At 44.3% G+C, this 25,546-nt stretch overlaps 2 protein-coding genes across 4 annotated transcripts in view; both read left to right on the top strand.

Moving 5' to 3' along the window:
* SUT4 (sucrose transporter 4) overlaps positions 1-12,015 on the top strand; it is a 47,703-nt gene extending 35,688 nt beyond the window's left edge. The window contains exons 5-6 of one of the 3 annotated variants that reach the window (XR_016076162.1): positions 10,607-11,025; positions 11,248-12,015. Coding sequence is in view for 1 of the 3 variants with exons in the window: in XM_010273242.3 (XP_010271544.1) it covers positions 10,607-10,765 (159 nt within the window). In the remaining 2 variants the exon portion in view is untranslated. The other 2 variants (XR_016076161.1, XM_010273242.3) reach the window with 2 other exon arrangements.
* Positions 12,016-15,193: 3,178 nt separating this feature from the next.
* Positions 15,194-17,260, top strand: LOC104607574 (protein DETOXIFICATION 48-like). Its single transcript, XM_010273241.3, has 2 exons — positions 15,194-15,436; positions 15,615-17,260. Exons 1-2 carry the CDS (start codon positions 15,305-15,307, stop codon positions 17,109-17,111), a joined length of 1,629 nt encoding a protein of 542 aa, XP_010271543.1. The 5' UTR covers positions 15,194-15,304; the 3' UTR covers positions 17,112-17,260.
* Positions 17,261-25,546: the final 8,286 nt, after the last annotated feature.

The following is a 25,546-nucleotide window of genomic DNA, read 5'->3' as shown; positions in this document are numbered from 1 at the left end:
ATGGCTGAACTGGATGCTTTGCATAAGAATCATACCTGGGATATTGTTGACTTGTCTGAAGGGAAGGAACCAGTGGGTTGTAAATGGGTGTTTACCATTAAATATCACATGGCTCTATTGAGAGGTTTAAGGCTAGGCTGGTTGCTAAGGGCTACACTCAAATGTATGGTATTAACCATCTTGAGACATGTAGCTAAGATGACCTCAGTCAGGGTTTTGTTATCTCTAGCCGCTACTTTTGACTGGCCCCTACACCAGTTTGATGTTAAAATGCCTTCTTGAATGGAGACCTACATGAAGAGGTCTATATGTCTTTACCTCCAGGGGTGTATGGGAAGGAAATGCAAGGCAAGGTGTGTAAACTGCAGAAATCTATTTATGGTCTCAAATAGTTTCCTCGTGCTTGGTTTGAGAGGTTTAGGGCTTCTCTTGTCTCCTTTGGCTACACACAAACTCAATCTGATCATACCCTGTTCTTGAAGAGAAATGGCTCTCTGGTGACCTTCTTGATAGTTTATGTTGATGATATTGTGGTCACGGGTAATGACACTCAAGAGGTTAGTAAACTAAAAAGATTTCTCAACTCTGAATTTGAGATCAAGGATTTGGGAGATCTTTGGTATTTTTTGGGCATTGAAGTTGCTAGATCTAAGGATGGTCTCTTCATTTCTCAGCGTAAATATGTCCTTGACCTCCTTGCTGAGACTAGTAAACTTGGAGCTAAACTAATCTCCACTCCTATTGATCCTAATCATTAGCTTTCTACTACAGATGGTGAGCTTTTATCTGATAAGGGGGTGTTTCAGAGACTGCTTGGGAAGTTGTTATATCTTTGCATGACTCGGCCAGATATTTCCTATGCAGTAAGTGTTATTAGTCAATTTATGCATTCTCCCAGAGATACTCATTTAGCTGCTGCAGAAAGGGTTCTGTGTTACTTGAAAGGTACTCCAGGGAAAGGTATTCTATTTGCCAAACATGGACACATGAAGCTGGAAGCTTTCACTGATGCTGATTGGGCAGGATGTATTGATGATAGGAGATCCACCTCAGGTTATTGTGCTCTGGTCGCTAGGAACATTGTGTCATGGAGGAGTAAGAAACAGTCTGTAGTTGCTAGATCCTCAGTTGAAGCAGAATACAGGGCAATGGCACATGGTGTGTCAGAATTACTGTGGCTACGATCCCTTTTAGAAGAATTGGGGGTTGACTACGAGAAGCCAATGGCGCTCTACTGTGACAACCAAGCAGCTATCAACATTGCACATAATTCTGTTCAGCATGACAGAACTAAGCACATTGGGGTTGATAGACATTTTATAAGGGAAAGAGTTTCCTCAGGAGAAGTTTGTTTGCCATTCATCACATCAGACGAACAATTGGCTGATATCTTGACCAAGGGAGTTCCAAGAGGGAAAATGACACACTATATAAGCAAGCTAGGCATGATTGACCTCTATGCTCAATTTGAGGGGGAGTGTAAAGAGACTGGGCCGAATGGGTCCTAGTATCTCCTCTTGTAATATCTTTTCTTTTCTTGTTGGCTAATGGGCCTGTTATTTCCTTTTGTTTAATCTCTTTGTGTTACTGTCTAGCTGGCCGCCCACTTAAGGGTGTAAAGAGACTGGGCTGAATGGGCCCTATCAGCCTCTCTTGTAATATCTTTTATTTTATATTGATGGGCCACACTTAATGGGCCTGTTATTTATTCTTGTTTTATTTTTTTTATGTAATTGCCAAGCTGGCCGCCCACTTAAGGGCATTCTTGTCATCATCAAATTTTTAGATCTTAATAAAATAGGGTTAGAGGAGAATGGAGGATTATTCAACTCCTTCTCTTACCTCTTCTCTTCGCCATCTTCTTCTCTTGTACAGTTATTCAGACCTGTTTTATTCTGCTAATCACTAAGTTTAATCTTGATATTAAAGGACTGATTCACATCTTGGTATTAGAGCGGGTTTAGTTCCTCTTCCTTCTTTTCTTCATTCCTGTACACTCTAAAATCAAGGGAGTGTATGGAGAGATAGGTTCTCTATAGTATAGAGAATCACTTGCCCAGTTGGTTGAAGGGTTTGGAGAGTTTAGTTCTTGCTAGATTTTGCCAAGAAGTGATGTTGTTCTGCTGCTGCCCGAAACCCTAGCCGACTAGAGATTTTCGAGGTTACCAGGAAAGGTGAAGCTTGGGTGTGGCGCTCTGTGTTTGGAAGGTGTCTTGTGACTGCTAAAGGAGGGCGGTTCAGGTTTGGAAGAGTTTGGGTTAGTCTGGTAGGTGCGGCAACATCTTCTCTCTTCCTCCCATCTGCTGGACGGAGCAAAACCCTAGTTTTTCAAGCACCCGAGTTCTGGTTTGACTTCAAGTAAGTTTACATAGTCAAAATTTCTGTTCTTTGATTTCCGTTTGATTAATGGAGACATACGGAAGTGAGTTCAAGCAGGTGCCGGTTTCTGGACCTGCCTCAGTAGATTCTGTTTTGACTGGTGTTGCCACAATTAAGCTAGATGGGATGAACTATCTTGCTTGGGCAGAGTCTATAAAAATCTATGTTTGTAGTAGAGGAAAACTTGGGTATCTCACAGGCAGTAAGGTGAAACCCAAAGAGACAGACCCTGGATTTGAAAAATGGATGCAAGAGAACTATACTGTTATAGGATGGTTAGTCAACTCTATGCAACCCCATATAAGCCAACATTATCTCTGGATGTCTTCAGCTAAGGAGATATGGGACAGTGTAACTGAGACCTATTCACAGAAATTGAATGTAGCCAGAGCGTACAAATTGAAAAGTGATGTGAAAAACCTGAGACAGGGGGAGAAGAGTGTAGCAATCTACTACTCTATACTAAAATCCCTATGGCAGGAAATTGATGTTATGGAGACAGTGGTATGGGAGAGTAAAAAGGATGTTGAAATGTATAGAAAGCTGGTGGAGAGAAATAGGGTGTTTGAGTTTCTCACTGGACTCAACCCTGAGTTTGATATTATCAGACAGAATATTTTGGCCAGGGATGAGGTTTCTCTTTCACAGGCATATGCTATGATAAGTAGTGAGGAGAGTAGGCGGCAGGTTCAGTTGCAGAGTCCACCTACAGAACATTTTGCACATGCGGAAACAAAAGGGCCCTACTGAGAAAAGAGAGTAGGTGTGTGAATATTGCAAGAAACCACGACATACAAAGGACACATGCTGGAAGCTTCATCCTGGACTTCTCCCTGATAGATTTAAGAACAATAATAACCCTAAGAAGGGCAGTCAAGTGGGAAAACCCAAGGCTGCTAATGCTGCTACAGTACCTGAAGGGGGAGGTAAGGAGAGTGAAGAGAAATCAACTATTGAGCAGTTGGCTGCAATGAAGCTGGATTTTGAGAAGTATGGGAGGCTCCTAAATCACCTGGAAGCTACAGTTTCTTCAGCTCACCCTTCCAACAGTACATCATCTTCATCAGCTTTTGCTCACTCAGGTACTCGTGCTTCTGCAAATCATGCTTCAATTTCAGGTAATCATAAAATCCCTTGGAGTATCGATTCCGGTGCATCAAACCATATGACCAGTCTATCTAACCTTTTTTGCTCATATCACCTTCTCTTTGGGAAAGAGAAAATATCCCTTGCCGATGGGTCTCTTGCCCCCATCTCTGGTAAAGGTGATATAAAGACCTCTGGCACCCTGTTTTTATCTTATGTTCTTCATGTCCTTAAGCTTAACACAAACCTCTTATCTGTTAGTAGCTTAACAAAGTCCATGAATTGCGGCATAACCTTCTTTCCCACTCATTGTGTTTTTCAGGACCTGCAGTCTCAGAGGATGATTGGGAGTGGCCATGAGGCGAACGGAATATACTTGCTGGACACACCGGATCAAGCTTTGGGACCACCTCATGGAGTTGCCTTAGAGTCAGTCGTGTCAGAGTCTGTTAACAAAATTTTATTATGTCATTTTCGGTTTGGTCACTTGTCTTTTTTTGCTTTGAGTCATCCGTTCCCAGATATGTTTAAAGGAGTGTCTTTATCGAGTCTTCACTGTGAATCATGTGAGCTGGCAAAGCATTGTAGACATTCTTATTCAATTAGCAATAAAAGATCACTTTCTCATTTCCATATTGTTCACTCTGATGTGTGGGGGCCATATCACATGCCAACCATGGGGGGTTACAGGTACTTTATCCTTTTTATTGATGATTATTCGCGTTACACTGGGATTTATCTCATGAAATCTAGGGATGAAGTATCAGCTATTGTGAAAAATTTTCATGAACTCATCCTCACCCAGTTTAATACTCGTATCAAAATATTCCGCTCTGACAATGCTAAGGAGTATTTTGAGAGAACCCTCTCCACCTACCTTGAAACTTTTGGGGTTATTCATCAAAGTTCTTGTTCCTACACTCCACGACAAAACGGGGTGGCGGAAAGAAAGAATAGGCATGTGGTTGAGGTTGCCAAATTCCTCTTGTTTGCATCCCATGTTCCTGTAAAGTTTTGGGGAGATGCTGTTCTTACTGCTACCTTTCTAATCAACCGTATGCCCTCCCGGGTCCTTGGCTTTAAAACTCCTTTTAGTCTTCTCTTCCCGGATGAGGATCTCTTTTCTCTTCCTCTCCATGTGTTTGGATGTACTTGCTATGTGCATATTCATAGTCACCATAGGCACAAGTTTGAACCTAAGGCTCATAAGTGTGTGTTTCTGGGATATGCTTCCACACAGAAGGGTTATTGCTGTTTTGATCCAGTTCGTGGCACCCACTTTGTATCTCGGGATGTCACCTTTGCCGAATTGACTCCCTTCTTTAGTATTCCTCCTGAGGGGGAGAAATCTGGTGAGCCCTTTGCTATGTCTCTACCTGTTCCTCTTCCCATCCCTTGTGAGTTCGATTATGGGGTGTCCACCTCTTCCACTGGACCTACCTCTGATATCCTTGTTCCTCCTCCTTCTGCTCCTGCTCTCCAAAGGTGTTACCAAAGGCAGAGATTCAAACATGTGCAAGTTGTTTTCACTCCTTCAGAAGAGCATCTTGCCACTCCCATCATTCCTGAGGAAACAGGTCAGCCCTCTACTGACCCATCTCTGACTGTCCCAGACCTTGACCTTCCTATTGCTCTTCGCAAGGGCAAGCGGAAGTGTACAACCCATTGTATCTCCAAACACTTATCTTACAGCCTTCTCTCCCCTTCCTACTACTCCTTTCTTGCATTTGTTTCTTCCCATGTGATACCCAGGTCTGTACCAGAAGCATTATCTCAAGCTGAATGGAGGGATGCTATGATGACTGAACTTGATGCATTGCATAAGAACCATACCTGGGATATTGTGGACTTGCCGGAAGGGAAGGAACCAGTGGGTTATAAATGGGTGTTTACCATTAAGTATCACTCTGATGGCTCTGTTGAGAGGTTCAAGGCTCGGTTGGTTGCTAAGGGTTACACCCAAATGTATGGCATTGACTATCTTGAGACATTTGCTCATGTGGCTAAGATGACTTCAATCAGGGTCTTACTTTCTCTAGCAATTTCTTTTGACTGGCCCCTACACCAGTTTGACGTTAAAAATGCCTTCTTGAATGGAGACCTGCATGAAGAGGTCTATATGTCTCTACCTCCGGGAGTGTATGGGAAAGAAATGAAAGGCAAGGTGTGTAAACTACACAAATCTATTTATGGTCTCAAACAATCTCCTCGGGCTTGGTTTGAGAGATTTTGGGCTGCTCTCATCTCCTTTGGCTACATTCAAACACAATCTGATCATACATTGTTCTTGAAGAGAAATGACTCTCTAGTGACCTTCTTGATTGTTTATGTTGATGACATTGTGGTCACGGGTAATGACATTGAAGAGGCCAGTAAACTAAAAGGATTTCTCAACTTTGAATTTGAAATCAAAGACTTGGGAAATTTTCGGTATTTCTTGGGCATTGAAGTTGCTCGGTCTAAGGATGGTATCTTCATATCTCAGCGCAAATATGTCATTGATCTTCTTGCTGAAACTGGTAAACTTGGAGCTAAACCTATCTCCACTCCCATTGATCCTAATCATAAGCTTTCTGCCACAGATGATGAACCTTTGTCTGATAAGGGAGTGTTTCAGAGACTGCTTGGGAAGTTGTTATACCTTTGCATGACTCGGCCAGATATTTCTTATGCAATAAGTGTTATTAGTCAGTTTATACATTCTCCCAGAGATACTCATCTTGCTGCTGTAGAAAGGGTTCTGTGCTACTTGAAAGGTACTCTAGGGAAAGGTGTTCTATTTGCTAAGCATGGTCACATGAAGTTGGAAGCCTTTACTGATGCAGATTGGGCAGGATGTATTGATGACAGAAGGTCCACCTCTGGTTATTGTGCTCTGGTTGCTGGGAATATTGTGTCTTGGAGGAGTAAGAAACAATCAGTAATTGCTAGATCCTCAGTTGAAGCAGAATACAGGGCAATGGCTCATGGTGTGCAGAATTACTATGGCTACGATCCCTTCTAGAGGAATTGGGGGTAGAATACGAGAAACCAATGATGCTCTATTGTGACAACCAAGCTGCTATCAACATTGCACATAATCCTGTTCAACATGACAAAACTAAGCACATTGAGGTTGATAGGCATTTCATAAGGGAAAGAGTCTCTTCAGGAGAAGTTTGTTTACCATTCATCACATCAGAAGAGCAACTGGCTGATATCTTGACCAAGGGAGTTCCAAGTGGGAAATTGACACACTATATAAGCAAGTTGGGCATGATTGACATCTATGCTCAGCTTGAGGGGGAGTGTAAAGAGACTGGGCCGAATGGGCCCTAGCAGCCTCTCTTGTAATATCTTTTATTTTATGTTGACGGCCACACTTAATGGGCCTGTTATTTATTCTTGTTTTATTTTCTTTATGTAACTGCCAAGCTGGCCGCCCACTTAAGGGCATTCTTGTCATCATCAAATTTTTAGATCTTAATAAAATAGGGTTAGAGGAGAATGGAGGATTATTCGACTCCTTCTCTTACCTCTTCTTTTCGCCATCTTCTTCTCTTGTACAGTTATTCAGACCTGTTTTATTCTGCTAATCACTAAGTTTAATCTTGATATTAAAGGACTGATTCACATCTAAGGGCATACTTGTCATTACTCCAACATTAATGCTTAATAAAAAAAAAAGGATTAGAGGAGAAATGGAAGATATTCGAATCTTCTTCTTCTTCCTTCTCTTTTCGCCATCTTCTTCTCTTGTGCTGCTGCTCTTACTTCTCTTCTTTTTCTTCTAATCTTCAAATTTACACCTAATAATTGAGGACTGATTTACATCTGTTGGGAAGCCTTTCTGGAAAGAATCAACACTAGTGATCTGCTCCAAAAGAAGAAACCCAATACTTGTTTGTCCCCTCATTGGCGTGTTCTTTGTAAAGCTAATGGGAAGACCGGTTTTCATCTTCTGGTGTCTTGCCAATTTGCAAAGTCTATTTGAGAGTGGGCTTTCTCTCTTTTTGGGTGTACTTGGATTCCTCCATCAAATTTGCAAGGCCTATTTGCTCCTTTTTTCAGGTGGTGTATGGAAAGGGGAAGGACTATGTGGAGAGGACTGAGGGCAGCAGTATGCTGTCTTTATGGGAAGAAAGAAACTCCAGAATCTTCTCTGATGTAGAGCGAGGTGCTGAAGAGCTGAGAGCCCTGATCCACATAAGGGTTATTCAGTGGATGAAGTCCCTAGAGCTATTCACAAAATATATAGTGGATGACATGCTGAGGAAGTGGGGTGAGATTGCTAACTGTACCCATGTGTCTTGGACTCCCCCACCTGCAGGTTTCATAAAACTAAACTTTGATGGAAGTAGCAAAGGGAACCCTGAACAATTAGGGATTGGGGGTGTCTTCAGGGATGAGAATTGGAGTGTGTGACTCTCTCAGAGCTGAGATCCATGCAGTTATGGAAGGTGTCCAGAAAGCTAGGGAGATGAATATCAGAAAACTCATAATTGAAGGGGACTCGGAGGTGGTGGTTGGGTGGCTGAACAAAGAAGATAGTGGTTTATGGAGTTATAGTAATTTGAAGAGGAAATTCAGATGGCTGATTCGAGAAATGGAAGTTAAAATCAGTTGGGTAAAAAGATCAGCTAATTCTTTTGCTGATGGGTTAGCTAAACAAGGGGTGGATAGGGATGTCATGTTCTGGGCACAGATGTAATTTAATTTTCTTCTTTTTCTGTTTTCTCTCTCTCTTGGGGCTCATGATGTAGTTGGAAGATAAGAAATTTGGCTTCTTCTTTGTAATCTATTGTGATAATTAATGAATTGTGTTATTGATAAAAAAAAAAAACTCTTGAGGAGATAGTAGAAAGCATAAAAATAAAGCTTGCATATTGAGAAAATATTGGACAGCTTTCAGATGTTCTTTGTCAATGACATTTTAAGCGCCTAGACCATGATAGCACAATCCTTTAGAGAACAAAACAAAATAAGGTTTGATTGGAAGCCTCCAAAAGGCAACAAACTAAAACTGAACTTTGATGAAAGCTCCTTTGGAAATCTGGGTAGGGCAACAATAGGAGGTGTCATTAGAAACTCTCAAGGTAGGATAATGGCTTTATTTTCAGGGCCAATTGGAACGGAAAACTCCTTGAAAGCTGAATTGATGGCTTCGTTGCAAGGTCTTTGATTAGCAAAACAATTGGGCTATAAACAAGTCAAGGTGGAAGGGGATTCAAAACTAATTATCTCTTGGGCAAATTGTAATAGACATACCTCATGGATGCTTAGACATGCTTTTAGGGTAGTGGAAAGTATCACAAAGGAAATAAGTGTTGAATTCAAGTGGGTAAGGATTGAAAAGTTATGAGACAGCAATTGTTTTGGGCTTCTATGTAAATGTAATTCGGTTTTTGGGAATGACTGTCCTGTCATCTAGATGTATTAATCTCATCTATAAGAAAATATAATAAAATATTCTCTTCTCAGTTTGATGTGAATGATCTGGTACAAGACTGGCAAGTTGGAAGTTAGGTCAGCTAACACTCCCATTGAAAAACCATAAATTGGGAGACAGTGAGGGGGGAGGGTTCAGATATTAAGCAGTACCAAAGGTCAGTTAATTTGTTACACATTAAAGGGGATAGAAGAGCTCAGGTAGACGAAAAAGGACATGAGTAGTAGTAAGAAATGATTTAAGCACTAATAATTGAATAGTGGATATGGCTTTAAATAGAACAAATTGGTGAAACAGGATTCATGTAACCAACTCCATATACTTGGGATAAGGTATGGATGATGGATGACCAAAGGTTGGATGGAAGGTTGTTGTACTTGTCCATGACCAGGCCCAATATTGTCTATGCTTTACGTGTTCTAAGTTAACATATACACCCTAAAAAGGACTTATCTCATGGCTTAAGAAAGGGTTCTTAGGTACTTAAAGAAACATCTAGGAAGTACTTTTTCTCTAAGCAGTCACATGAGAGTTGAAGTATATACTGATGTTGACGAGGCTGGCTCCACAAATGACTGTAGGTATACCTTGGGATATTATACCTTCGTTGTGGGTAACTTGGTGACATGGAAGAGCAAGAAACCATCTGTGGTGACCAGATCTAACGCTGAAGTTGAGTATCGTGATACGGATTATTGTGTTACTGAGGTGTTATGGATTAAGAGTTTGTTAGGAGAATTGGGATTTAGTGTTGATGGTCCAATGTCTCTTTATTGTGACAACAAGGCAGCTATAAATATAGCTGCAAACCCTGTCCTACATGATAGGACAAAGCACATTTAAGTGGACAAGCATTTTATAAGGGAGAAGGTTGAAAAGGGGGAAGTATATACTCCTGTAAATTCTAAAGATCAATTAGCCTTCTTACCAATGTGAATGCCCTACACCATAATGAGTTGTGTAACAAATTGGGATTGATTAACATCTATAATCCAACTTGAGGGAGAGTGTTAAAATATTATTACATGTAGGCTGAGGGGGTATTTGTGTCTTTTTTTTCTTGTTTTATGTCACCCTATTTTTTACTAAAAGAAGTGGGTGCCACCAGCCCACACAATTAGATTTCCCTGTCATTCAAAGCTCTTTTCTCCCTCGTCATCTCTACCTTTCTTCTCTCTGTAACAGGTCTGATCCATGTTTTACAGGGGTGTTTTGGGTTCTGAGGATCCTTGTAATTGTGTGCTGTTGATATATTTGAAGGTGTATTGGAATTCCTCCTTTGCTTCCTGTTCTTTTGTATGTCTTGTCTTGCTATTAATGATATTATTGCAATATCCGTTGCTTGTACAAAAACACACGAAACATGTATCTTTTTTGTTTGTAACGATCATTAGTTTGATCCCAACCAATTACTAGTCATCAATGCCTTAAAAATCTGTATTTAGCAAGTTACGACAGAAGAATTGAACTCTTATAGTCAGTCCAAAGTTTTGATTTGGATCTATGTTTGGCTAGTCTAGGGCTTTGCTACCCTAGAACTATGACCAAATCCTGTCTAACGTGTTCTGAGACATTCATAATGGAATTTTTTTATTATTTTCTTCCTATTGGGTAACAAAGTTTATCTTTTATTACTGTTTTGTTCAATTAAGAAAGTTGGTTTTGCCTTTAATTTCAAGGTGCTAAGATGATGATTTTGGAATTTGATACCAGGTACTTGTATCCTTGGGAAGTGGACCATGGGATCAACTATTTGGTGGTGGGAACTCACCATCCTTTGCTGTGGGAGCAGTTGCAGCCTTTACCAGTGGACTTGTAGCCATATTGGCTCTCTCTCGAACTTATACACCGAAGCCTAGGCCCCTTGTATAATGTATTAAAATGTCTTTTCTTGGGTTTGTTATTCGATTGACAACACCGGTTCTTACTCTAGTATTAAGATGCTAAGGTGATGGCGCTTGGCATTTGAGATCAGGTGGTGGTATCCTTGGGAAGTGGGTTGAGGGATCGTCTCTTTGGTGGTGGGAACTCACCCTCCTTGTCTGTGGGTAGCAGTTGCAGCTTTTTCCAGCAGAGCTGTAGCCATATTGGGCTCCTTTTGACCTCACACACCGAAGCCTAGGTCCTGTGAGGTATTAAAATGTTCTTTTTTTTTATTTTTATTTGTTTCAATAGATCTATTCATTATCACAGGAGTATGTTACATGGAAACTGGGAATTTGTAATTTATTAAAGAAATTTTGTATATAATTATTGTCATCAACAAAACCAGTCACTCTTTTCTAGCAGTTTCTTCTCCATTCAAACCACCAAGGACCCGGCTAAAGTTTTCACCATGTGGTTAATTGAGCCAGGACGGAGCTGTTGCTCATTTGGAAGATTCTCTAATTTGCAAATTGAGAACCAAGGTTTTGTGCCAGTTTACCCTAGAGAGAGAGAGAGGGTTACGCTCTTTCCAGTAAGGACTCTTCCAAGGGATTATTCAAAGTACTTACAAGAAGTGGTTTATATATGCTCATTGCCTGCACCTTGTACTGACAAATGATGAGCGCATATTTAATGCCAGAGTAAGGGATTAAGAACAGGGTACACAGTGAACAATTCCATTTATACACATCAAAGGAACCAAAGTTTATAATGCAATGGCTATCATTGAATGCTTTCTGAAGCAAGTTACCTCCCACACATTAGGGAATCTCTTGAATGTGAAAGATTCTCATCACCTGTAAACACTACTTTATGGCTAATCACCGGGAAACGTAGACAGTGCACATCTTGTTGAGGATTAGGGGATCACTCTTATTGACGACTTCCATTCCAACAAGATAACTTGCTGGTGATTGGGTTTATTCCTTGAGAAGATTTCTTCCCTTCATCGTTCAGTCATAATATGCGGAATCCCACAGCCTAACGTGCATGTACTGAGAGTTATGTCAATTGTGATTGGTGGCCAACAGATGGTATGTGAAATTATGCTGATTGAAACCTTGATGGGGACATCTCTGTATGCTCTAGTTCATGAAAGCTTTAGTGATTTCAATGGGACGGCTCTTTATTATTGTTCTGTCTTTTGTTTCTTGCATCACAAACTTTAGAATAAATTCCTCCGTTCATTGCACTCATCTTGTATGTATCGGTGCCTAACTTGTCTTCAGGACTCCCACGCATTGGTTACTACCGGTGTAATTAAGGCGCAGTTTGAACTATTAAATATTTATTAATGTTTAAAAAAAAGGAAATACAAAACAGTTAAAAAATAAATAAAAACTCGGTTACTCAGCAACCACATGAACATTACCTTCGAATTTATATAATGAGATAACTAAACAACAGGAAATAATGTATTTGTCATATCCATTAGTTTTCAACCCATGCATCATGCATCATCATCAATCATCTCGTAATCACTTTCCTCATTCAACTTTTTTCTTACTGGCTAGTTGGTAAATCTGTGGCTTTTATATGGCCAAAAAGAAATAAAGGAAGATCTTTTTCTCGTCCGCCCACAAACAAGCTGGAGGAAAAAAGGACGAGAGAAAATCCTCGAAAATGTCTCTCTTTAGACTTTCGTGGTGCTTTCTTTCTGCCTGTTATTCAAGATTGATTTCGATTTAGGGGGCACTAGTAAAAAAAAAAAAAACATGATCTTCAATCTTTTTCTCGTTCACGTTATTTTACTACCAAGGATAAATTATCCAATTCAGAGTTCAGCATCAAGCTGAAGGTACAAGTGCACGACCCCCGATCCTGGAATTTGTCTATTGTTACCAGAACAATCTGGTTCTGAGCTAGACAGCAAATGGTGAGTCCCAGCGACCCAGCCCCGATTTCTAACCTTTTCATTTCCTTGTGAGACAAGTTAAAAGAGGGTTCAGTAATTTTGACTGTATATTGGTGATGATATTGCCAATAGTGCTTTTGTTGCCAAAAAAAAAGACAGATATCGTTAAGATGGAATCTTCCATTTGCTTGCTATACCCCAAAAAAGGATTCATGAAGACACATTAATTTATCTTTTTTTCTTTTTCCTATTTCCATAGTTGGATAACGCAGAGCTTTCATCTACAGCATCCTATTGAGCTGGACACACATGGAGTCTGACATTGGAGCATGAATTTAAGGGAAATAATTTCTGGTTCAAGGTAACAAATAGAAACCCATCCCTTGGATTTTCCCGGTCTTTAAGAAAGAAACTTGTTAGGGTGGTGGGGCTTCTGTTGCTCCAGTCACAGCCAAATTCCTACTGCAGAGGCACTCTCAACCCTGTTGTGAGGAAAGGGATACAATAAAATGGCTTTAACTGGAGCACGTATTGTCTTTCAATGTCTCCCTTCTTCCATCTGCCGGCTGTTATCAACACAACCCACTCAATATGGTGGCCCATCCGTGACGCAACAACCCCCCTCCAAACACCCCACAAAGATAAAGCTCAAAATATTGACTGTAATGACAATAATAGAAATCATGGCTATAATAATATGAATTATTATAGCTTACAACAACTGCCAGATTTGACACTTATAAGTCACTTGAGACCCTGCCAATATTCCAGATCATTCGTTCATGGGTTCAGCCCTAACTTAACCACCGAAAGGAAAACAAAGGGTGGGGTTCCTGGTTTCATATCAGAATGATAAGGTCTTAGATTCCTAAAGACCAGCAGCATAACCCCATTATTGGTGGGAAGAAGCGTTTGAGAAGTCGGGATAGATAGGATGTAATGTAAAAACAAAGAAAACAAACCACTAATAAGTTGTAGATTGGATTTTATAGCCGAAGGAAGACTGCGTTGGATCTCCAATGAAATATCCTGAGAATTAAAATTCTGATGGGGGGAAATGAATTATTTGTGAAAAAATATGTCCTTGAATACCTTCATCCCAACACAAAACAATGGGTTGGATTGCTAGATTTTGATTTACAACTCTCTAAAAGCATCCACACACAGCAGCAGAGTGACAGAGAAGAACTCCCTCAATGTAAAGCCAACAAATGCAATTACTCTGCAGACTGGAGACCCCAAAATAAAATTAATGGCTTCCAAAAGGGTGCAAGCCATTTTGGGTATTATCAGACTAGAATAGATCTGGACAATCAAATTTTATTTCCTTATTTCCTCTCTCATGTTTTACTGAGAAAGAAAAAGCCTTTTTGATGGCGCATAGATTTTTTAGTCCATCCACTCCTACAGTCCTACTCAAGAGGACATATATAGAGATGCAACCTATTCGCACGGTTTGGATAAAATTAAGCGAGGGTGGAGGCAGAGGCAGCTCAGCTAGGGAATTAATTAACAATGTTAATAAGCAGGAGGCAAAGTCGATGATATGTATGAGGGTGCACTGCAGAGGCTGCAGGCCACTGTGTGTATTATGAGATCGTTTACGGATGTCCAGATCCGGAGATACCTGACCCTGACGGAGATGGACAATGCATAGAAATGGGGGGTTTGATTCAACTTGTAAGTTGTAAGAGGCACATGCATGGTTGCTTCCAGATACATAATAGCATCTTCCCTGCGCACGTGTTTGTGTCCGTGTCAGCACACAACGACAAATATTGGAGTGTCGTTTCCTTTCCTTTCACAAGAGGCCGGGTAAAAAATATATAGAATTGCTCTCAAGTCTCAACCCATTTATCCAAGTCCACGTGGCAAGAGTTGAGTTGAAAAAAGAGGGTCAGGAAATTGTTAAAGCAAAAGAACCTTGGGGTTTATTGGACACGAGAACAGCCTTTGGATTCAAAGAAGAGTAAGTCGGACATTAATGCTGTGCAGGTTGAGTAGGATATGGATCGAGAGGCAGAAAAAATCTCAAACAGTGAGTAAGATAACTGCATCATCAGAACTATTTAGCCCATTAGTAACATGCAATTACATTACTCCATTTGTGAACTGAAACCTCATCCATCCATCCATCCAAAGTCCCAAATGAGTCCTGACTCCTGACGTGGGGCCTCTCTTTCGCATATATCTGGACCCCAAACGCCTTATCATGGGCACGTGCCTTGATCAAAAAGTAGTTAACACATGAGATATCTCTTCTTAAGATAAAGATTACAGCACCTTCCTCCCTGAATGAAGGGGGATTGGCCCGCCTAGGCACCTCAACCCCCACCACAACACACACCACGCAACAAACTGGTAACTGGTGTAAGAAGCACTCTCGGAGGAGTCCTAGTCCTAGTCCCAAACACCCAGTACTCCAATATCCGCTCTTTTTTTTTTTTTTTTTTTTTGGGAATTTCTGATTTTTAAAACAAGTTTACTCTATCAACGATTCGACCTCTCCATATGTATATATAACCTAGCCATGGAAGCAAGGCCTCAATGGTTCAAAGACAAAAAACTTAACAGGAGTTGATCCAGACTCATTAAAATCTTAAAAAGTCATCTCCACTGAGAGGGTAGCCATGTGTAACCCAAATCCCTCCTCTCCCTCCTCATTCCTCTCTCCAATGAAAACCCATTTCGCAAATCCCAACAAAACCATGAATGATCTTAACAATGATGAAGAACTCCATAGATGGCCAACTCCCTCAGAGGTAATAATACTAGTTACTTAGAAGAAGCATTTCCATAAGGGTATACCAGTAGTGATTTGTGTGAATAGTAAATAGTGTATATATACAGTACTTACGGAACAATGTTATAATCTTTGAACAAGCACTCAAATTTGCTTTGTCTCTGCTTGCTTTGTTTGCTTGCTTGCATAATGTTCAGGCTGTGGAGGAAATCAAAGCTATAGGGAAAATATCAGGACCGACAGCTCTTACAGGTCTGCTCATGTATTCAAGGGCTATGATCTCCATGCTTTTTCTTGGACACCTCGGACAGCTCGAGCTCGCAGGAGGGTCTCTTTCAATTGGGTTTGCTAACATCACCGGTTACTCTGTCATCTCCGGCTTGGCCATGGGAATGGATCCCATTTGTGGCCAAGCATACGGCGCCAAGCAATGGAAACTCCTGGGCTTGACTCTACAAAGAACGGTCTTACTACTCCTGGCCGCCTCCATCCCCATTTCTCTTATGTGGCTCAACATGAAGAGGATCCTGCTGTGGTGCGGTCAAGACCAAGAAGTCTCAACTGTGGCCCATGTCTTCATATTGTTCTCCATTCCAGACCTCTTCTTCCTCTCCCTCCTCCACCCACTCCGAATCTACCTGAGAACCCAAAGCATTACGTTGCCATTGACGTGCTGTTCTGCAATCTCTGTGATTATCCACGTCCCGTTAAATTTCCTGCTAGTGGTGCATCTGAAGATGGGTATTGCCGGGGTGGCCATAGCCATGGTGTGGACTAACCTCAATCTTGTCCTGCTCTTATCGGCCTTTGTGTTGTTCTCCGGTGTGTACAAAGACTCATGGATAGCGCCGAGCATGGACTGCCTGCGAGGGTGGTCTTCTCTGCTGGGGCTGGCCGTGCCAACCTGCATCTCAGTGTGCCTTGAGTGGTGGTGGTATGAGCTCATGATAATGCTATGTGGCCTACTTGTTAATCCGAAAGCGACCATTGCTTCCATGGGGATCCTTATCCAAACAACTTCATTAGTTTATGTGTTTCCATCATCTCTAAGCCTTGGGGTCTCCACAAGGGTGGGGAATGAGCTAGGCGCGAACCGACCGGCTAAGGCCCGCAGCGCTATGATCGTGTCACTGGCTTGTGCAGCAGCTCTAGGTCTTGCAGCCATGCTGTTCACTACGTTGATGAGACATCGGTGGGGTCAGTTCTTCACCGGCGACGCCGAGATTCTGAACATCACCTCAGTTGCATTACCCATTGTAGGGCTGTGTGAGCTTGGCAATTGCCCGCAGACGACTGGTTGCGGGGTGTTACGAGGGAGCGCAAGGCCAACCACCGGCGCCAACATCAATTTGGGTTCTTTCTACTTGGTTGGTATGCCTGTTGCCATCTTTATGGGCTTTGTGGCCAAATTGGGCTTTCCAGGTTTGTGGATAGGCCTGCTTGCTGCACAGGCAACATGTGCAACGCTTATGTTGTACGTCCTAGCCACCACCGATTGGATGCTCCAAGTGGAGAGAGCTAGGCAACTAACATTAACTTCTTCATCTTTTACCAAGGAACAACCTACAACTACAAACGTGTATAATTTGGAGGAGATTTCGTGCATTAATGATGGGTTTGTCAAGTCATCATCAGCCTCACAAGAAACAGACCCTCTCATAACCACAGAATCTACTGCACTTACTTCAAATTAAATCACAACTCTGAACTCTCCTCTTAATTATTAATTTCCCGTTTCTTCTTTTTTTTTCCTCTTATTAATTTAAAGAGCTGGTATGAAAATTATTGATTGTAATTCGAGATGTGTTATAGATAATTAAGACGTACTTCTTCTTCTTCTTCTTCTTTTTTGTTTTTCACTTTTGTTTAATTAGTTTTTGCTTTTCCTCGATGTTACCGTATATATACATATACATTTAAATAAGGAGATAGAAAAAGAAATTCGCCTACAACTTCCCTACCTTTGCATTGAATAAAGATGGGAAAAAAAATAAAAAATGAGAAAGGAAAAGAAAAAGTCTAAGCTGTCGGTTGTTTTTATGGCCTGGAAAGAGGATCCACCTACCTTTTCCTGTTGTTCCCTTCTATTTGAGTCACAACAGTAAGTACCTATATAGCAAGGAAAATTAGAATACCACCTTCATCATCGACTCTGTCAAGAGCAGCTTACACTTAACCTTTCACACATGCATTTTTCACAACTTTTATCTCTTAATTATTCCTCTTTTGATCATCTTTATATACGTTACTATACATTTACATGCAGCTCTCTCTCTCTCTCTCTCTCTCTCACCTTCCCTGTACAAGTTGTATAATCTATTGATCATCATGCAAAAGCATTCTCCCACTATAACTTTCTCATGAATCTCCTTATCTTGATCACCAGATTCTATATTATATTTGCTATATCTTCATCTTCTTTTGGAGGAGGGAGAGGGTGCTTATTACATCTTCCTCTTTACCCTTCAATCGTGTATATATACTAGCTTATATATATATATATATATATGTCATGCAATAGTAATACCAGATAGATTGATGACAAAAACAGAAAAACTACTACTACTAAAATTCAAACAGAACAAATTCTAACTTATTGGAAGTTTGGGAGTGGGAGATGAGATTAGTACGTGTACTAAGCATTAAAGAATAATAATAATGGGTAGTACAGAAGCATCAGTGAAGGAGGTCATTGGATGGAATGGGAGGGGGCCCTGCTTCTAACCGAAGAAACAAAATCCAGCTATTATTGCCTCTGTCTACTTCTTAGATGACAAAAATAGGAGCAGTGACTCTTCTTACTAAGTACTTCTCACCTCTCTTTCACCCTTCCACCCCACACTTTTCTTTCCATCTCTATTCTTTTTATTTTTTCTTTCCCAAAAAAAAATTCTTTCTTACAAAATCCAACAGCCCATAAATGAATGTTCAGAAGAGAAGATTGGTTAAAAGAATAGAAGAAAGAAAACAAGGATATGGTAAGGCTAGTTTTTGCTTTTTCAGTGGTACTACACCTAAGGAAGTCAGATTTTTATACTGTTATTCCTTCTTTATTTACTAGTCAATGTTTTAAATGATTTTACTCTCCCTCACCCGCCCACTCATGTCTCTTTCCAGCTCTCTCTCTCTCTCTCTCTCTCTCCGTGGTACCACTCAACCATTTTTCGCTTTTTTCTTTTTCCTCGTGTGGTTGGACGAAAAGTGGCAAGAAATTTCATCTCTGGTCTGACAGTAAGTGTATTTTTCATAAGGTTCTGTTTGATGAAGAAAATTCGACAATAACATTTGAATTGCCAAAGTGCTAGGAAGTAGGAATGTTCTTATCATGCACAAATATGTACAAATGCGTCAACACCAGGGATCAGGACACCCAAGTTTATGAATCCCATCAAAGTGATCCACTACGCCAAAAATCAATGCAATGGAATGATCACGACCATTCATTCAATTTTTTTTTTATTACTTTATTCCTTTGAATGGTGTAAAACTTTCAGATGTTAACAATTCTGATGTAACAAGTCGTGCAGACTTTACTTACAAAGAATGCAGAGAGGTTGAGGGGCCTTCTGGCATTCTACGAGAGCCCTTTTTTAATCCCAAAAAGACAAAAGTAGACATGCTCTCACCCCCTATTTACTCACTCAAATACTCGTGTTTATAAGAGCTTCCCAAGGGCAATGCAGTGAAAGTATCAGTCCTAGTCCCAGGCAAAAACCATTCGATCGGGTGAATGTGAATGACAATCGTCTTTTTATTTTTTCTGTGGGGGGGCCTTGAGAACTGATACTTTGCGTTTTAGTGCTCAGACCCACCTCCCCAAAACCCACATTGCCAAATTATTCTTCCTCCCACATGAAATATCATTTGTGGGGTGATAAAAATCTCTTCAAAATGGAAAACCCAGCAAGTGGAGAGTAAAGAAAGAGAATTTTAGACTGTAGAAAGAAGAAATTAAAAAAAAAGAAAAAGGAAAGGTGACACGATCCGCTGTTCCGTCATGTGTTGCATGAGGTCAGGAACTACATCCAAATGCCTGATCTTTGATGGAATCTGATGAAGGGAAATTTGGCCCGACCTCGTGATCGCCCGACACGTGGCAAAGGTAAGCAGTTCGGGACAGTAGAGCACCCAAAGCGAACATCGGAAGCAAGCCCAAACTCACTACCGAGCCCGAACTCCAGACCGCTGTACTTAGTCTGAGCTCCTTGTTAAGAGTGAGCTCCCTGTCAAAGGTCCGAGCTCCCTAAAACCCGAGCTCCCTAAGTCCGAGCTCGGTACTAGGAGCCCGAGCTCCCTAAGAACCCGAGCTCCCTACTAGGAGCCCGAGCTCCCTGATTAAGAGCGAGCTCCTTGTCAAAGGTCCGAGCTCCCTAAAACCTGAGCTCCCCAAGTCCTAGCTCGGTACTAGGAGCCCGAGCTCCCTAAGAACCCGAGCTCCCTAAATCCGAGCTCCCTACTAGGAGCCCGAGCTCCCTGTTAAGAGCGAGCTCCCAGTTAAGGGTCCGAGCTCCCCAAGTAAGAACCCGAGCTCCCTAAAAACCGAGCTCCCTATTAAGAACAAACTCCCTACTGGGAGTCCGAGCTCGCTATTAAGAGCGAGCTCCCTACTGAGAACCCGAGCTCCCTGCAAGGAGCATGAACTATACTGGGCCCCAAGCCTCACAAAGCTGACCCGAGCTGACCCGTGGCAGCTCGGAACACTCCCAACCGAACTCAAGGCACCTCGCTCGCCACTCTAACACTTCACTTCCAAAGCACCAGGCCAGCCAAACGTACCCGACACCAAGGACGTCTTTATCCAAGGGCGACGTACCTGACTGATTTGGGATCTGACGCCTGACAGCCGCATTTCAAACGGCTTCCTGCCACCGCCACCTGCAACCGTCGTCACTAGCCGCAGAGACGGCTCCGACAAAAGGAACAGTGGCGGTTCTGTCCGACCAGAGGAAATGACACCCGACCTGGCAGGAGTTCAGAAGTAATCATGCCCGACCTGACGGAGGCCTGGAAGTGAGTGCGCGAGGTGGTTATAAAAGGCTTCTACCCCCCCAGGGACGAGGTATGCTAACTTTTGCGCTATCTGGTTATTCTTGCCTTTGAAGGATTCTAACTTGAGCTTCGGAGCCCTTATGCCGGGTCCTCCCCGGAGCTTCTCTTCTCCTCCCGTTTCAGGTCCCTGTTACTCAGTTCAGAGGCAAGATCATCGGCAGCTAAGACCGGCCAGATTGTGCATCATCAATTGGCGCCGTCTGTGGGAAACGCTTCAAAAAGCCTCCCTCCAAAACTTTCATACCCTTTCCTTCTTCTCTGAAAAACTCATTACTTATGGCCTCATCCAGCAACGCCGGACGCGGCACAGAGACAAACACCACCGGGGAACAGCTCCAAGTTCCCGTGGTGTGTGTTGGGCAGTTCACCATCCCCCTCACGGTGGATGGAATCCCCAATCTGACTACGCCACAAGCAGTGGCACCTGTAAGCCTACCATCCGCAAACATCCCCTTCCCTCTTCCCATCGAGACTACCTTCACTGAACCAACCATCGTCCCCCTGGCAGCTAGCCAAAATCGGTTGGACGACTTAATGCAATGCAAGCGGGCAATGCAAGCCCAGATGCAGCAGTTCCAACAACACCAGCTTCACCAGCACCAAGTGTTGCACAACCTCTCCCAATACCACCATCAGCAGCAGTTTCCCCAACTGACACCGAACCAACCACTACTTCCACCTCGCCACCCTGCCCCGAAGCCAGTAAAGGCCTCTCCGCAGGATGGGCGCCTCCACCAAGGAAAGGCCTCCAGGCCCCAGAATCCCCCAAACAGCCAGGCCTCGTCCCCAGGCCGGAGAGAAAGAAAAGTCATCCCCGCCTCGCGGCTCGCAGGCGGATCAGGAACCTCGCCCGCAAGGTCAGCACCTCGGGTCTCCAAACCGGAGTCCCCACTGGTGGGAAACCGATTCGGCGCACTGGCAGCAGCGGACTACCAGCACTCCGAGCCCATCGAGCTCGGCAACACGGAGGCCAGCAGTGCCAGCACAAGGCCCACTCAGCAGCGAAGACGCTGTCGAAGTCGACGAACCGCCACCCGCGTCTTATCCGAGCTCAGAGGCAAAGGCGAGACGAGCTCGGACGAGGTAGGAGTCGCCCCGATTCTCTCAGTTACTTCCCCCCTCGCCTCAGAACTCCTGGCAGTCCCCTTGCCTAGAGATTTCAAGCTCCCGCCCCTAGACAAGTACGACGGATCCTTCGACCCCAACGACCACGTGGACGCTTTCCAATCCCAAATGCACCTCGCCAGGGCCAGCGAATCATGCACGAGCGTGGCCTTCACCACCACCCTCAAGGGGGTAGCCCGCACTTGGTACAGGAACCTGGCCCCCGGATCAATAAAGTGTTGGGCTCAGTTCGTGCAGGTCTTCACTGCACACTTTGTCACCAGCAAACGATGCCCCAGAGCAGAGGAAAGCATCTTCGGAGTAGTCCAAAGGGAAGGAGAACCCATACGGGGCTACATCAAACGATTCAACGAGGCATGCTTACAGATACCTCGGTTAGACCCCGTGGTACAGCTCGCCGCAGCAAAAAGAGGGGCGACGCACAAGGAATTCAAGTGGCACATGGTAGCTAAACAGCCCGCGACCGTGGCCGAGTTCCTCAAGCTCGCGGACAAGTTCATGAGGACGGAGGAGGAAATCAACCAAAGAACCGAGGGCGGAAACGAGAAAAGAAAGAGGGACGGCGAGCCCTCTAGCTCGGCCGACTGAAAAAACCCGGCTCGGGACCCGAAACCGAACCAGTCATTCCGAGCTCCCCTGCCAGCTCGGACGGATTACACGCCACTGAACACGAGGCGGACCGAGATCCTAATGACGATCAAGGACGCCCCCTTCGTGAAATGGCCACCTCGCCTAAAGGGAAATCCGAACGAAAGAAACAAGAATTTGTATTGTAGTTTCCATAGGGACCACGGTCACAGTACCGAGCAATGTAATAACCTCCGAGACGAGATAGAGGGGCTCATCCATCGCGGATACTTAAGAAACTTTGTACAGCACAACAACAATAGCAATCAAGCGGATCAGCCGGGCGAACACTTAAAAGACGCCCCGGAGACTAGCAGCATGCCTGCCGAACCGATGCAGCGACATCCTCCGGCAGAAAGGCCAGTTCGGGGAACCATCCATGTAATTGTGGGAGGTTCAGTGGTGGCGGGGTGCACATCAGCGGCAGCTCGGACCTCAGTTCGCGAAGCGGTCCTCGAGGAGCGGAACCCCCCGAAGAGGCCGAAGACCGAGGAGCCGAAAGACTGCTTCCCCCTTCCTAGGATCGACCGCCTAGTGGATGCGACCTCGGGACATGAATTGCTAAGCTTCCTGGATGCTTACTCAGGCTACAACCAAATCCGGATGGACCAGTCCGACGAGGAAAAAACCAGCTTCATAACCGAGTTCGGTCTATACTGTTACAAGGTCATGCCCTTCCGGTTAAAAAACGCCGGGGCGACCTTCCAAAGACTTGTAAATAGGCTGTTTCGGCCCCTGATCGGCACAAAGATAGAGTGCTATGTAGACGACATGGTCATCAAAACACAGTTTTCGCAAGAATTAATACAAGACTTAGATTCTGTCTTCCAAATCCTGCGTCAGTATAACATGAAATTAAACCCCAACAAATGTGTCTTTAGCGTCACCTCGAGCAAGTTCCTGGGCTACGTTGTCAATCGACGTGGCATCGAGGTCAACCCAGACAAAATACAAGCCATCCTAGATATGAGACCACCTCGGAAAATAAAAGAAGTCCAAAGGCTAAACGGCCGCATAGCCACCCTAAACCGCTTCATGTCCAAGTCGGCAGATCGCTGCCTACCCTTCTTCAAAGCAATCAAAGGCAAAGGGTTCGAATGGACCCAAGACTGTCAGCTCGCGTTTGACGAGCTAAAAGGCTACCTCGCCAATGTGCCAACCTTAGCTCGGCCCGAGGAAGGCGAAGTCTTAGAGCTGTACCTTTCGGCTAGCGACGAGGTGGTCAGTTCGGTACTAGTAAAGGAGGCAGACCGGGTCCAACGACCCATATATTATGTTAGTAAAATCTTGCAGGGAGCAGAGACAAGGTACCCGCAGATAGAAAAGCTAGCGTATGCCCTGGTGGTAGCAACACGAAAACTCCGCCCGTACTTCTAGGCCCACACCGTCATCGTCCTGACCGACAAACCTCTGAGGCAAGTTTTACTCAAACCCGAGGTTTCCAGCCGGCTGACGAAGTGGTCCATCGAACTCAACGAGTACGATCTCCAGTACAAGCCAAGAACTGCCATCAAGGCCCATGCCTTGGCAGATTTTATCGCAGAGTGCACGTTCAACCCCGAAGCCCCTGAGCTGGTCGAGCCCGAGGTCCCCAGTTCGGGCGAACTCGGAGCTCCCAAGCCAAACGAGTCCGAACCCCATGAAGTAGCAGCCAGCGTGGCTTCCCTCCTGGTTAGACCAAGCGCGAACTGGGATGAGGAGCCCTGGATCCTTCTCGTAGATGGCTCCTCGAACCAACAAGGCAGCGGGGCTGGAATAGTGCTACGCGGCCCAGGCGGAACAAAACTGGAATACGCACTACGCTTTGAGTTCGCGGCATCCAACAACGAGGCGGAGTACGAGGCACTGATAGTCAGGCTAAACCTAGCGCGCAAGGTCAGAGCAAAGCACATGGTTATCTGCAGTGATTCCCAGCTCGTGGTCAACCAAGTTACAGGCGAGTACGAAGCACGCGAACTCACTATGATTGCGTACTTAGCAAAAGTAAAGGAAGCTCTGCTCAACTTCCAATCACACTTCATCAAGCAAATCCCGAGGTCAGAGAACGCTGAGGCCGACGCCCTGTCCCGACTGGCTAGCACGAACCACAACGCCAGGAGAACCGTGTACGTAGAGGACTTGCCTCGGCCCAGCATTCTCGGTGGGGCAGAAGAGGTCGCTCCCGTCACCGAAGCGGAGCCGAGCTGGATCGACCCACTCGCGAGCTTCCTGTTAGACGGAACCCTCCCCGCGGACCGCAACACAGCCAAGAGGGTGCAGCGCCAGGCAGCCAAATACGTCATGATAGACAAACGGTTGTACCGACGATCCTACACGCTCCCCTATCTGCGATGCTTGCGCCCAGCCGAAGCCGAGCTGGTACTCTGCGACATCCATGAAGGCTTGTGTGGCGGACACCTGGGGGGCAGAGCCCTCGCCCAAAAGGCACTTCGACAAGGATACTACTGGCCAACGATGAAGACAGAGGCAATCAAGCTCGTCAGAAAATGCGGCAAGTGTCAGAAGCATGCTAGCATCCACCATCAGCCCGCTGCCGACCTCAAATACCTCACCAGTCCATGGCCCTTCGCCCAATGGGGCATCGACCTCCTGGGGCCATTCCCACCAGCGACAGGCGGGAGAAAGATCCTAGTGGTGGCAGTAGATTATTTCACAAAGTGGATAGAAGCCGAACCCCTAGCAATAGTTACAGCCCGAAACATACAAAACTTCTTTTGGAAGAACATCGTATGTCGCTTCGGGCTACCTCGGGTACTGATCTCCGACAACGGCAAACAGTTCGAAGACATCAAGTTCCAAGAGTGGTGCCAAAGTATGGGAATTAGTCAGAACTTCACATCGGTCGCACACCCACAGGCAAATGGCCAAACAGAAGTAATGAACAGAGCCATCCTCCGCGGACTGAAAGCGCGATTGGACCGAGCCAAAGGTTTGTGGGCAGACGAACTACCAAGTGTTTTATGGGCACACCGAACCACGGAAAAGACCGCCACGGGTGAGACCCCCTTTAACCTCACCTATGGCACCGAAGCAATAATCCCGGCGGAAATCGAAGTGCCTACGTTGCGACTAGAAGCGTATGACGAACGGACAAACGAGGGCGAGTTACGCGCCAACCTCGACCTATTGGACGAAGTGAGAGACCTCGCGCACATCCGAACTACGGCTTACCAACAAAAGGAAGCTCGGTACTACAACGCGCGAGTAAAAAAGAGGAACTTCCGCGTCGGCGACCTGGTTCTCCGTAAGGTCATGGTGCCCGAACCCGGCGTAGGGAAACTTGGACCAAACTGGGAAGGACCCTACAGAGTAATGAAAACAGTTGGTG

The sequence above is a fragment of the Nelumbo nucifera genome, chromosome 5 (assembly GCF_055504915.1).
Source record: "Nelumbo nucifera cultivar China Antique chromosome 5, China Antique-T2T, whole genome shotgun sequence".
Lineage (NCBI taxonomy): Eukaryota > Viridiplantae > Streptophyta > Magnoliopsida > Proteales > Nelumbonaceae > Nelumbo > Nelumbo nucifera.
This window is presented reverse-complemented; position numbering and strand designations above follow the sequence as displayed.

Coding starts and splice junctions, on each gene's coding strand:
- LOC104607574 (XM_010273241.3), top strand. CDS start 15,305: ATGTGTAACCCAAATCCCTCCTCTCCCTCCTCATTCCTCTCTCCAATG. Junction 15,437..15,614: donor GATGGCCAACTCCCTCAGAG/GTAATAATACTA, acceptor CATAATGTTCAG/GCTGTGGAGGAAATCAAAGC.